Below are 14,114 nucleotides of genomic sequence, written 5' to 3'. Positions count from 1 at the left end.
GAAGAGTGAGAAAACTCACAAGTTGTAAATGTAACCATTTAGAAATGTAATGTATATACTTACTTGCTTGTAATAGGTTTCATACAATGGATTGCCACTGGATAACTGTAAAAAGAAAATATAAATAAACTTAGAGAAAATAGACGTGGGCAGTGTTAAAAAGGTAGGAGGGTCCGAGCATAAGAAGTGTTTTTGTTTCCCTGAGAATAATCGTGTATCCTAGTGTTCTATATGTTTTATACTTTTTCTTAAATTGATATAAAACCCTTAATGTCTTTTGTGACAAAAAATTTTTTTAAAAAAATAAAAAACTTTCCAATTTACATCAAATTTTTTTTGTTTTTGTTTTTTGTTCCCATCGTATTCATCGTTGATGGGATAACTAGGTAAGTGTCTGGAGCACTTTTTTATTTTAACAGGAATCCCTGCCATTTTGTAATTGTGATTTTCCACTGATCTACAAAACAAATTAAATTTGTTTAAATAAAAACCTGCCTAAAAAGTGCAGTGCTCTTCAGGTACACTAGTCAGACCAGATTTTAATTCTCATGCACTCCCCGAATCAGGACACTTTTTTTTAAGGGTTTGTCCCAGTAGAGCATTGCTCTCCAACAAAGGATACAGAGAGAATTAAACAAATTTGATAAAAGAAGTAAATCTGATAATGCTTTATCTGAATCATGTTATATCCCTTTAAGGTCTATTTCTCAACTCTGTATGTTTGTATATTTTATAAAACTTTTACAATGTTAAACAACAACTTTCCAAATCACTTCTGTTATCTAAATGTGCACAATATTTTTATAGAACACTGAGGCACTAGTTCCTACTGAGCATGTGCTAGATTCACAGCGTATCTGTATATGCATTTTGTGTTTGGCCGATGGCTGTCACATAATGCAGTGGGAGGGAAAATAGAAGTTAAAAATTTGTCAAAAAGACTATTAATTTGAAAATCAAACTAAGTCCTTTTGCATTGCCAATTTATTATGCATTTACCAACTATGTTATTCTACTGTACTACTCAGGGGCGTATTTATGCATAGGCCAACAAGGCCGGTGCCTAGAGCGACAGATTTTGGGGGGCGGCAGCGGCACTGATATATTGTTAACTACTTTTTCACTTTCAACTTGGCATTTTTTTTCGCCGTTTTTTTTTTTTCTTTTTTATGCCGAGGTCACGTCAAGTTTCCCTTCCGCCCGCCTTCCTGCTCTGCTCACACTACTTGCCAGCTGCACATGGATGGAGGGAGCTCCCTCCCAGAGTCCCAGCACTTTTTAGGTAAGCGTCCGGCTGCTTCAGTCTGACCTTAAAGTGAATGTAAATTTTGATGAACCAGTGCCCGTTTTTTTAATAAACCTATTAAAAACAGGGGCACTTTCATTCATCAAACTTTACATTTCACTGGGTTTGTTAAAATACTTACCTTTTCTTTGTAAAAGCCACTCCAGCGCTTCCCCCGCCCGTTGCAAGCCTCTTCCTACATCAGAAATGACGATCCCGGCCTTCCTCCAATCACTGCGTTGCTTTAGGCAATGATTCCCCCGGGAGGAAGCCGTGATTGGAGGATGCATGAATCGTCATTGCTGACGTATGAAGAGGCTTGCGACGGGCTGGAGAAGCGCTGGAGCGGCTTTCAAGAAGAAAAAAGGTAAGTATTATAAAAAAACAAGTGAAATGTAAAGTTTGATGAATGAAAGTGCCCCTGTTTTTAATAGGATTTTTAAAAACCGGGCACTCATTCTACAAACTTTACATTCACTTTAAATAGAAACTATATTTGGAGGGTTTTTTTTATCAAAAAAACAATCTATTTAAATAACAAAAATCTGATTTGAAATTTAAAAAAAAAAAAAAAACATTCAAAAAGAAAAGAAAAAAAATCAGATTTTTTTTTTAAAAAAAAATTGATTTTATCCACCCTGATAGAGAGGCCAGGGCTCTGTGCAGAAGAGGACCGGCTTAGTGTGGCTCTCCGGCACACTAGTGTAAGTATTTAACCCCTTAAAAGGTAATTAAAAGAAAACAAATGAATACTGATGAATCACAAAAGTATTTTTTACACTTTATTTAAAATGCGTTGGGGCATTCATTCAGATATTGCAACTAAATTACATCTCTGCTTAAGCATTTTATAGGGGATTCAATTGAGTTTAATGTACAATTAAATCCGCTATAATGTGCCCTCCATATTTTTGATCGCTGATTGCTGTCCGTTGCCAATCATATACCACTATTTGACCCCTTACCAACAGCCAACATACCCTTACACTGGCTGTTATTTTTACTCTAATGGGATAAAATAGCGCAGTTCTCACCAACATCGGTGAGACTGAGCCATTTCCAAATGGCTCAGTCAGTGTTTAGATGTTTAATTTTAGATGCGGCTGATGGCAGCCAGGGTACCCATGGGTATCTTAGGGAACCTAATCCAGGGTGCCAGGGACTAATTTTAAAGTGATGCTATATCCTAGAGTTAGGATTTACTAGTGGAACAAATAAAGGGGACTATCAGTCATGAAGTATAAAATACTTCATGCTGAAAGTATCTTTGTCTGAAGCGTTCGCCACGCTGAGCACTTCAGGCAGCCAACGGCAGAATGCTATTTTGCTGTGAGGTGCCGTTTCCACCTCTTAGCCAATAGAGTGCTAGCTATCCGGCTTGGCACCAGCTGGCCTGCACGGCTATTGACTAAGAGGTGTATAGTCACTCCACAACAAAATAGCGTTCTGCCGTGAGCTGCCTGAGGAGCTTAGTACGTCGAACACTTCAGACAAATAAAGGAACTTTCAACATGAAGTATTTTATACTTCATGACTGAAAGTCCCCTTTATTTGTTCCACTGGTAAATCCTACCATCACTTTAAGGAGCCAATGGCTCCCTGGCACGTATTTGTCGAGCCCTGCTTTAAAGGGAAATGAAACCAAAATGTTTTCTTTCATGATTTAGAAAGAGCATGCACAATTTTAAACAACTTTCTAATTTACTTCTATTATCTAATTTGCTTCATTCTCTTGATATTCTTTGCTGAAAAGCATATCGAGATAGGCTCAGTAGCTGCTGATTAGTGGCTGCACATAGATGCATCGTGTGATTGGCTCACCCATGTGCATTGTTATTTCTTCAAAGGATATCTAAAAAATGAAACAAATTAGATAATAGAAGTTGGAATGATGTTTAAAATTGTATTATCTACCTGAATCATGAAAGAAAAAAAATTGTGTTTAGTGTCCCTTTAAGTTATCATGTATTAGCATATTATATACACTAAAAGAATACTGTGAAAATGTGTAAACTCTCCTGACTATTACTCGGATAAAGAAAGAATATGATTTGAACTAAGCATTTTAGGGGATAAAAAGACACTAACATTGTTTTGCTTGTTGCATCTATAGTGCATTTACCCCTTTGTACCCCCCTTCCCAGGTGAGGAACCTTAGTTTACAATCATGTTTTCAAGTTTTGCTTATGATAGTTTGTTTAACTTGGGCATTGTATACAGTACTTATTTTTTCTTGTTGACAATTGAGACAAACATCTTAAAAAATAAATTGTCTATTCAATAGCTTCAAAAGATAAATAGGTCAATAAAGTACCATAAAACACATTTTTAATTCCACATAAAATGCTGAATTATGCACAGTAAAAATAAAACAAACAAAAAAAAAACTTTACACTATTGAGGAACCAGTTCAGAAGTGGCATGGTCAAACGGTTTCCCTTTTAAAGTGAGTTTTGCTGTAAAAGTGAGGGGTTTGAGAACTAAAGGAGTTAGCACAACTAAGGGTTAAGAATAACGAGGTAAATATAAACCTTATATTAATAAGTATATGTGGGAATCTCATTCAGTGCACAGCTTGCCATATGTTTGCACCACTGGAGCAGCCACTTTAGCGCTCATACTGCTGTGCTGTGAGCATTTTAACCCCTTAACGACCAGTGCCGTACCCTGTACGACACTGGTCGTTATGCCCTTAAGTACCAGCGACCCTGTACGTCTCTGCAGTCCTGGGTTTCTCTCTGCCGCCATATCGCTCAAAATTGCGCTATTTCTGCATGCCCCACGAGTGGGGCACTGCAGAAATAGAGTTGCAGAGTTCCAGAAGTAGAGAGGGCCACTCTGTGGCCCTCTCTGCATCAGACAGTGATGGGACTGATCGTTGGTGAGTGGGAGTGTAAGGAGGAAGGCGGGTGGGCGGCCCATCGCTGAAGGAGGTGGGAGGAGGGCATGAGTGGGTGGGACCGTTACACCAAACGGGAAAAAAAATTAAAGCTGCGTCATTGAGGGGGAAGGAGGGAGGAGGGGCAATGAGGGGGAACATATGTGGGATCATTTGAGGAAAAGGGATCAGGGAGGGGGAGGGGGCAGCTACACTACAGAAAAATGGGTATTATATATATTTATTTTTAAATGGTCTATTTTGCCGCAAACTGGGTACTGGCAGACAGCTGGCCGTAAATAGGTAGAGGGGGTGGGTTAGAGAGCTGTTGGGGGGGGGGGTGATGAAGGAGGTTGGGAGGTAAGGGGGATACTACTCTGCAGAAAATATATAATTTAAAAAAACATAATTTATATAAGAGCTTACCTGATAAATTCATTTCTTTCATATTGGCAAGAGTCCATGAGCTAGTGACGTATAAAAACAGAATTTATGCTTACCTGATAAATTACTTTCTCCAACGGTGTGTCCGGTCCACGGCGTCATCCTTACTTGTGGGATATTCTCTTCCCCAACAGGAAATGGCAAAGAGCCCAGCAAAGCTGGTCACATGATCCCTCCTAGGCTCCGCCTTCCCCAGTCATTCGACCGACGTAAAGGAGGAATATGCATAGGAGAAATCATATGATACCGTGGTGACTGTAGTTAGAGAAAATAATTCATCAGACCTGATTAAAAAACCAGGGCGGGCCGTGGACCGGACACACCGTTGGAGAAAGTAATTTATCAGGTAAGCATAAATTCTGTTTTCTCCAACATAGGTGTGTCCGGTCCACGGTGTCATCCTTACTTGTGGGAACCAATACCAAAGCTTTAGGACACGGATGATGGGAGGGAGCAAATCAGGTCACCTAGATGGAAGGCACCACGGCTTGCAAAACCTTTCTCCCAAAAATAGCCTCCGAAGAAGCAAAAGTATCAAATTTGTAAAATTTGGTAAAAGTGTGCAGTGAAGACCAAGTCGCTGCCTTACATATCTGATCAACAGAAGCCTCGTTCTTGAAGGCCCATGTGGAAGCCACAGCCCTAGTGGAGTGAGCTGTGATTCTTTCAGGAGGCTGCCGTCCGGCAGTCTCATAAGCCAATCGGATGATGCTTTTAAGCCAAAAAGAGAGAGAGGTAGAAGTTGCTTTTTGACCTCTCCTTTTACCAGAATAAACAACAAACAAGGAAGATGTTTGTCTGAAATCCTTCGTAGCCTCTAAATAGAATTTTAGAGCACGAACTACATCCAAATTGTGCAACAAACGTTCCTTCTTTGAAACTGGATTCGGACACAAAGAAGGCACAACTATCTCCTGGTTAATATTTTTGTTAGAAACAACTTTCGGAAGAAAACCAGGTTTAGTACGCAAAACCACCTTATCTGCATGGAACACCAGATAAGGAGGAGAACACTGCAGAGCAGATAACTCTGAAACTCTTCTAGCAGAAGAAATTGCAACCAAAAACAAAACTTTCCAAGATAATAACTTAATATCTACGGAATGTAAGGGTTCAAACAGAACCCCTTGAAGAACTGAAAGAACTAAATTGAGACTCCAAGGAGGAGTCAAAGGTTTGTAAACAGGCTTGATTCTAACCAGAGCCTGAACAAAAGCTTGAACATCTGGCACAGCCGCCAGCTTTTTGTGAAGTAAAACAGATAAAGCAGAAATCTGTCCCTTCAAAGAACTTGCAGATAATCCTTTCTCCAAACCCTCTTGTAGAAAGGATAGAATCTTAGGAATTTTTATCTTGTTCCATGGGAATCCTTTAGATTCGCACCAACAGATATATTTTTTCCATACTTTATGGTAAATTTTTCTAGTTACAGGCTTTCTAGCCTGAATAAGAGTATCAATGACAGAATCTGAGAACCCACGCTTTGATAAAATCAAGCGTTCAATCTCCAAGCAGTCAGTTGGAGTGAGGCCAGATTCGGATGTTCGAACGGACCTTGAACAAGAAGGTCCCGTCTCAAAGGTAGCTTCCATGGTGGAGCAGATGACATATTCACCAGGTCTGCATACCAAGTTCTGCGTGGCCACGCAGGAGCTATCAAGATCACCGAAGCCCTCTCCTGATTGATCCTGGCTACCAGCCTGGGAATGAGAGGAAACGGTGGGAATACATAAGCTAGGTTGAAGGTCCAGGGCGCTACTAGTGCATCTACTAGAGTCGCCTTGGGATCCCTGGATCTGGACCCGTAGCAAGGAACCTTGAAGTTCTGACGAGACGCCATCAGATCCATGTCTGGAATGCCCCATAATTGAGTTATTTGGGCAAAGATTTCCGGATGGAGTTCCCACTCCCCCGGATGGAAAGTCTGACGACTCAGAAAATCCGCTTCCCAATTTTCCACTCCTGGGATGTGGATTGCAGACAAGTGGCAGGAGTGAATCTCCGCCCATTGAATTACTTTGGTCACTTCTTCCATCGCCAGGGAACTCCTTGTTCCCCCCTGATGGTTGATATATGCAACAGTCGTCATGTTGCCTGATTGAAACCTTATGAATTTGGCCTTTGCTAGTTGAGGCCAAGCCTTGAGAGCATTGAATATCGCACTCAGTTCCAGAATGTTTATCGGGAGAAGAGATTCTTCCCGAGACCATAGACCCTGAGCTTTCAGGGGTCCCCAGCCCACCAGACTGGCGTCGGTCGTGACAATGACCCACTCTGGTCTGCGGAAGTTCATCCTTTGTGACAGGTTGTCCAGGGTCAGCCACCAACGGAGTGAATCTCTGGTCCTCTGATCTACTTGGATCGTCGGGGACAAGTCTGTATAATCCCCATTCCACTGTCTGAGCATGCACAGTTGTAATGGTCTTAGATGAATTCGCGCAAAAGGAACTATGTCCATTGCCGCAACCATCAAACCTATTACTTCCATGCACTGCGCTATGGAAGGAAGAAGAACAGAATGAAGTACTTGACAAGAGCTTAGAAGTTTTGATTTTCTGGCCTCTGTCAGAAAAATCTTCATTTCTAAGGAGTCTATTATTGTTCCCAAGAAGGGAACTCTTGTTGACGGGAATAGAGAACTTTTTTCTACGTTCACTTTCCACCCGTGAGATCTGAGAAAGGCTAGGACAATGTCCGTATGAGCCTTTGCTTGTGGCAGAGACGACGCTTGAATCAGTATGTCGTCCAAGTAAGGTACTACTGCAATGCCCCTTGGCCTTAGCACCGCTAGAAGGGACCCTAGTACCTTTGTGAAAATTCTTGGAGCAGTGGCCAATCCGAATGGAAGTGCCACAAACTGGAAATGCTTGTCCAGAAAGGCGAACCTTAGGAACCGATGATGTTCCTTGTGGATAGGAATATGTAGATACGCATCCTTTAAATCCACCGTGGTCATGAATTGACCTTCCTGGATGGTAGGAAGAATTGTCCGAATGGTTTCCATTTTGAACGATGGAACCCTGAGAAATTTGTTTAGGATCTTGAGATCCAAAATTGGCCTGAATGTTCCCTCTTTTTTGGGAACTATGAACAGATTGGAGTAAAACCCCATCCCTTGTTCTCCTAATGGAACAGGATGAATCACTCCCATTTTTAACAGGTCTTCTACACAATGTAAGAATGCCTGTCTTTTTATTTGGTCTGAAGACAATTGAGACCTGTGGAACCTTCCCCTTGGGGGTAGTTCCTTGAATTCCAGGAGATAACCTTGAGAAACTATTTCTAGCGCCCAAGGATCCTGAACATCTCTTGCCCAAGCCTGAGCGAAGAGAGAGAGTCTGCCCCCCACCAGATCCGGTCCCGGATCGGGGGCCAACATCTCATGCTGTCTTAGTAGCGGTAGCAGGCTTCTTGGCCTGCTTACCTTTGTTCCAGCCTTGCATCGGTCTCCAGGCTGGCTTGGTTTGAGAAGAATTACCCTCTTGCTTAGAGGATGTAGAATTTGAGGCTGGTCCGTTTCTGCGAAAGGGACGAAAATTTGGTTTATTTTTAGCCTTAAAAGACCTATCCTGAGGAAGGGCGTGGCCCTTTCCCCCAGTGATGTCTGAAATAATCTCTTTCAAGTTAGGGCCAAACAGCGTTTTCCCCTTGAAAGGGATGTTAAGCAATTTGTTCTTGGAGGACACATCCGCTGACCAAGACTTTAGCCAAAGCGCTCTGCGCGCCATAATAGCAAAACCTGAATTTTTCGCCGCTAATCTAGCTAATTGCAAAGTGGCGTCTAAGGTAAAAGAGTTAGCCAATTTAAGTGCTTGAACTCTGTCCATAACCTCCTCATAAGAAGATGCTTTATTGAGCGACTTTTCTAGTTCTTCGAACCAGAAACACGCTGCTGTAGTGACAGGAACAATGCATGAAATTGGTTGTAGAAGGTAACCTTGCTGAACAAACATCTTTTTAAGCAAACCCTCTAATTTTTTATCCATAGGATCTTTGAAAGCACAACTATCTTCTATAGGGATAGTGGTGCGTTTGTTTAGAGTAGAAACCGCCCCCTCGACCTTGGGGACTGTCTGCCATAAGTCCTTCCTGGGGTCGACCATAGGAAATAATTTCTTAAATATAGGGGGAGGGACAAAAGGTATGCCGGGCCTTTCCCATTCTTTATTTACAATGTCCGCCACCCGCTTGGGTATAGGAAAAGCTTCGGGGGGCATCGGGACCTCTAGGAACTTGTCCATCTTACATAATTTCTCTGGAATGACCAAATTGTCACAATCATCCAGAGTAGATAACACCTCCTTAAGCAGAGCGCGGAGATGTTCCAATTTAAATTTGAATGTAATAACGTCAGGTTCAGCTTGTTGAGAAATTTTTCCTGAATCTGAAATTTCTCCCTCAGACAAAACCTCCCTGGCCCCTTCAGACTGGTGTAAGGGCATGTCAGAACCATTATCATCAGCGTCCTCATGCTCTTCAGTATCTAAAACAGAGCAGTCGCGCTTTCGCTGATAAGTGGGCATTTTGGCTAAAATGTTTTTAATAGAATTATCCATTACAGCCGTTAATTGTTGCATAGTATTGGCGCACTAGATGAACTAGGGACCTCCTGAGTGGGCAAGACTGGTGTAGACATAGGAGATGATGCAGTACCATGCTTACTCCCCTCACTTAAGGAATCATTTTGGGCAACATTATTATCAGTGGCATCATTGTCCCTACTTTGTTCGTCACATTCATCACATATATTTAAATGGAGAGGAACCTTGGCTTCCGAACATACAGAACATCGTCTATCTGATGGTTCAGACATGTTAATAGGCATAAACTTGATAACAAAGCACAAAAAACGTTTTAAAATAAAACCGTTACTGTCACTTTAAATTTTAAACTGAACACACTTTATTACTGAATATGTGAAAAAGTATGAAGGAATTGTTCAAAATTCACCAAAATTTCACCACAGTGTCTTAAAGCCTTAAAAGTATTACACACCAAATTTGAAAGCTTTAACTCTTAAAATAACGGAACCGGAGCCGTTTTTACATTTAACCCCTATACAGTCCCTGGTATCTGCTTTGCTGAGACCCAACCAAGCCCAGAGGGGAATACGATACCAAATGACGCCTTCAATAAGCTTTTTCAGTGGATCTGAGCTCCTCACACATGCATCTGCATGCCTTGCTTCTCAAAAACAACTGCGCATTAGTGGCGCGAAAATGAGGCTCTGCCTATGACTAGAAAAGGCCCCCAGTGAAAAAGGTGTCCAATACAGTGCCTGCCGTTTTTTTAACACAATTCCCAAGATTAAAATAACTCTTCAAAGTTATAAACCATTAAATATGTTTATAAAGTAATCGTTTTAGCCCAGAAAAATGTCTACCAGTCTTTAAAGCCCTTGTGAAGCCCTTTATTCTTATATTTAAAACTAAGAAAATGGCTTACCGGATCCCATAGGGAAAATGACAGCTTCCAGCATTACCAAGTCTTGTTAGAAATGTGTCATACCTCAAGCAGCAAAGTCTGCCCACTGTTTCCCCCAACTGAAGATACTTCATCTCAACAGTCCTGTGTGGAAACAGCCATCGATTTTAGGAACGGTTGCTAAAATCATCTTCCTCATACAAACAGAAATCTTCATCTCTTTTCTGTTTCAGAGTAAATAGTACATACCAGCACTATTTTAAAATAACAAACTCTTGATTGAAGAATAAAACTACATTTAAACACCAAAAAACTCTAAGCCATCTCCGTGGAGATGTTGCCTGTGCAACGACAAAGAGAATGACTGGGGAAGGCGGAGCCTAGGAGGGATCATGTGACCAGCTTTGCTGGGCTCTTTGCCATTTCCTGTTGGGGAAGAGAATATCCCACAAGTAAGGATGACGCCGTGGACCGGACACACCTATGTTGGAGAAATATACAATCCTACCAGGAGGGGCAAAGTTTCCCAAAACTCAAAATGCCTATAAATACACCCCTCACCAAACCCACAATTCAGTTTTAATGAATAGCCAAGTAGTGGGGTGATAAAGAAAGGAGTAAAAAGCATCAACAAAAGAATTTGGAAATAATTGTGCTTTATACAAAAAAGTCATAACCACCATAAAAAAAGGGGTGGGCCTCATTGACTCTTGCCAATATGAAAGAAATGAATTTATCAGGTAATTTCTTACATAAATTAGGTTTTCTTTCATGTAATTGGCAAGAGTCCATGAGCTAGTGACGTATGGGATATCAATACCCAAGATGTGGAACTCCACGCAAGAGTCACTAGAGAGGGAGGGATAAAAATAAACAACAGCCATATGGTGAAAAAATAATCCACAACCCAAAATATAAGTTTGTCTCAAGTAGAAAAGAAAAACTTAAAACATCAGCAGAAGATTCAAACTGAAACAGCTGCCTGAACTTTTCTATCAAAAACTGCTTCTGAAGAAGCAAATACAGGTAGCCCTCAGTTTACGCCGGGGTTAGGTTCCAGAAGGAATGGTTGTAAATCGAAACCGTTGTAAATTGAAACCTAGTTTATAATCTAAGTCAATGGGAAGTGAGGGAGTTAGGTTCCAGGCCCCTCTCAAAATTGTCATAAGTAACACCTAATACATTATTTTTAAAGCTTTGAAATGAAGACTTTAAATGCTAAACAGCATTATAAACCTAATAAAATAACCACACAACACAGAATATATAATTAAACTTAGTTAAATGAACAAAAACATTTGCTAAACAGCATTATAAAGCTAATAAAATAATCAGACAACAAAGACTTCAATTGCATTTTTCTGCAAACAGTTCTTTCTATGCATTCGAATCGGGACTGATTTATAGATAGGAAGATCTTGTTCCTTTGAAATCTGCTCGATAGCTCAGGTCTGGTTAAACTGATTAATTTCATCTTGCTTGGCTTTGCTGCAACACAAGCGGACAGCTCCACCTACTGGCTATTTTAATAAATGCGCTGCTTCTCAATGCTTTTCAATAGCAGTCACATGACTGGACAAAAAGTTTGTTATTCTGAAACGGTGTAAATTGAACCGTTGTAAAACGAGGGCCACCTGTACATCAAAATGGCAGAATTTAGTAAATGTATGCAAAGAGGACCAAGTCGCTGCTTTGCAAATCTGATCAACTGAAGCTTCATTCTTAAAAACCCACAAAGAGGAGACTAAACTAGTAGAATGAGCTGTAATTCTCTGAGGCGGGGCCTGACCCGACTCCAAATAATCTTGAAAAATCAAAAGCTTTAACCAAGAAGCCAAGGAAATAGCAGAGGCCTTCTGACCTTTCCTAGGACCAGAAAATATAACAAATAGACTAGAAGTCTTCCTGAAATCTTTAGTAGCTTCAACATAATATTTCAAAGCCCTTACCACATCCAAAGAATGTAAGGATCTTTCCAAATAATTCTTAGTATTAGGACACAAGGAAGGGACAACAATTTCTCTACTAATGTTGTTAGAATTCCCAACCTTAGGTAAAAATCTAAATGAAGTCTGCAAAACCGCCTTATCCTGATGAAAAAATCAGAAAAGGAGATTCACAAGAAAGAGCAGAAAGCTCAGAAACTCTTCTAGCAGAAGAGATGGCCAAAAGGAACAGCACTTTACAAGAAAGCAGTTAAATGTCCAAAGAGTGCATAGGCTCAAATGGAGGAGCCTGTAACACCCTCAAAACCAAATTAAGAATCCAAGGAGGAGAAATTGTTTTAATGACAGGTTTAATACGAACTAAAGCCTGTACAAAACAGTGAATATCAGGAAGATTAACAATCTTTCTGTGAAATAAAACAGAAAGAGCAGAGATTTGTCCCTTCAAGGAACTTGCAGACAAACCCCTATCCAAACCATCCTGAAGAAACTGTAAAATTCTATGAATTCTAAAAGAATTTATGAGAACACCATGAAATGTAAGTCTCCCAAACTCAATAATAAATCTTCCTAGAGACAGATTTACGAGCTTGTAACATAATATTAATCACTGAGTCAGAGAAACCTCTATGACTTAGTACTAAGCGTTCAATTTCCATACCTTCAAATTTAATGATTTGAGATCCTGATGGAAAAACGGGCCTTGAGACAGTAGGTCCGGCCTTAACGGAAGTGGCCAAGGTTGGCAACTGGACATCCAAACAAGATCCGCATACCAAAACCTGTGGGGCCATGCTGGAGCCACCAGCAACACAAAAGATTGTTCCATGATGATTTTGGAGATCACTCTTGGAAGAATTACTAGAGGCGGGAAGATATAAGCAGGTTGATAACACCAAGGAAGTGTCGGCGAATCCACTGCTTCCGCCTGAGAATCCCTGGACAGGTATCTGGGAAGTTTATTGTTTAGATGAGAGGCCATCAGATCTATTTCTGGAAGACCCCACATCTGAACAATCTGAGAAAACACATCTGGATGGAGAGACCATTCCCACGGATGTAAAGTCTGACGGCTGAGATAATCCGCCTCCCAATTGTCTACACCTGGGATATTAGACAGGAGCTGGATTCCGCCCAAACAAGTATCCGAGATACTTCTTCATAGCTTGGGGACTGTGAGTCCCACCCTGATGATTGACATATGCCACTGTTGTGCTATTGTCCGTCTGAAAACAAATGAACGGTTCTCTCTTCAAGAGAGGCCAAAACTGAAGAGCTCTGAGAATTGCATGGAGTTCTAAAATATTGATTGGTAATCTCGCCTCTTGAGATTTCCAAACCCCTTGTGCTGTCAGAGATCCCCAAACAGCTCCCCAACCTGAAAGACTCGAATCTGTTGTGATCACAGTCCAGGTTGGCCGAACAAAAGAAGCCCCTTGAACTAAAAACGCTGGTGATTTATCCACCACGTCAGAGAGTGTCAAACATTGGGATTTAAGGATATTAATTGCGATATCTTTGAATAATCCCGGCACCATTGATTCAGCATACAAAGCTGGAGCGGTCTCATGTGAAAACAAGCAAAAGGAATCGCGCCCGATGCTGTAGTCATGAGGCCTAAAACTTCCATGCACATAGCCACTGAAGGGAATGACTGAGACTGAAGGTGCCGGCATGCTGCAACCAATTTCAAACGTCTCTTGTCTGTTAGAGACAGAGTCATGTACACTGAATCTATCTGGAAACCTAAAAAGGTGACCCTTGTCTGAGGAATCAAGAAACTTTTTGGTAAATTGATCCTCCAACCATGTTTTCGAAGAAACAACACTAGTTGATTTGTGTGAGATTCTGCATTATGTAAAGACTGAGCTAGTACCAAGATATCATCCAAATAAGGAAGCACCACAATACCCTGTTCTCTGATTACAGAGAGTAGGGCACCTAGAACCTTTGAAAACATTCTTGGAGCTGTTGCTAGGCCAAATGGAAGAGCAACAAATTGGCAATGCTTGTCTAGAAAAGAGAATCTCAGGAACCGATAATGTTCTGGATGAATCGGAATATGAAGGTAAGCATCCTGCAAGTCTATTGTAGACATATAATGTCCTTGCTGAACAAAAGGCAGAATAGTCCTTAT

At 40.9% G+C, this 14,114-nt stretch overlaps 1 protein-coding gene across 1 annotated transcript in view; it reads right to left on the bottom strand.

Moving 5' to 3' along the window:
* The window catches only part of EPS15L1 (epidermal growth factor receptor pathway substrate 15 like 1), a 732,190-nt gene that overhangs the window by 657,244 nt on the left and 60,832 nt on the right, over positions 1 to 14,114 (bottom strand). The window contains exon 2 of the mRNA XM_053700047.1: positions 64 to 105. Within this exon, the coding sequence (XP_053556022.1) occupies positions 64 to 105 (42 nt within the window). The remainder of the gene's footprint in view (positions 1 to 63; positions 106 to 14,114) is intronic.

This window comes from Bombina bombina, chromosome 2 (genome assembly GCF_027579735.1).
Source record: "Bombina bombina isolate aBomBom1 chromosome 2, aBomBom1.pri, whole genome shotgun sequence".
Lineage (NCBI taxonomy): Eukaryota > Metazoa > Chordata > Amphibia > Anura > Bombinatoridae > Bombina > Bombina bombina.
Note: the sequence above shows the minus strand (reverse complement) of the source record. Positions and strands in the feature narration are given on the sequence as shown.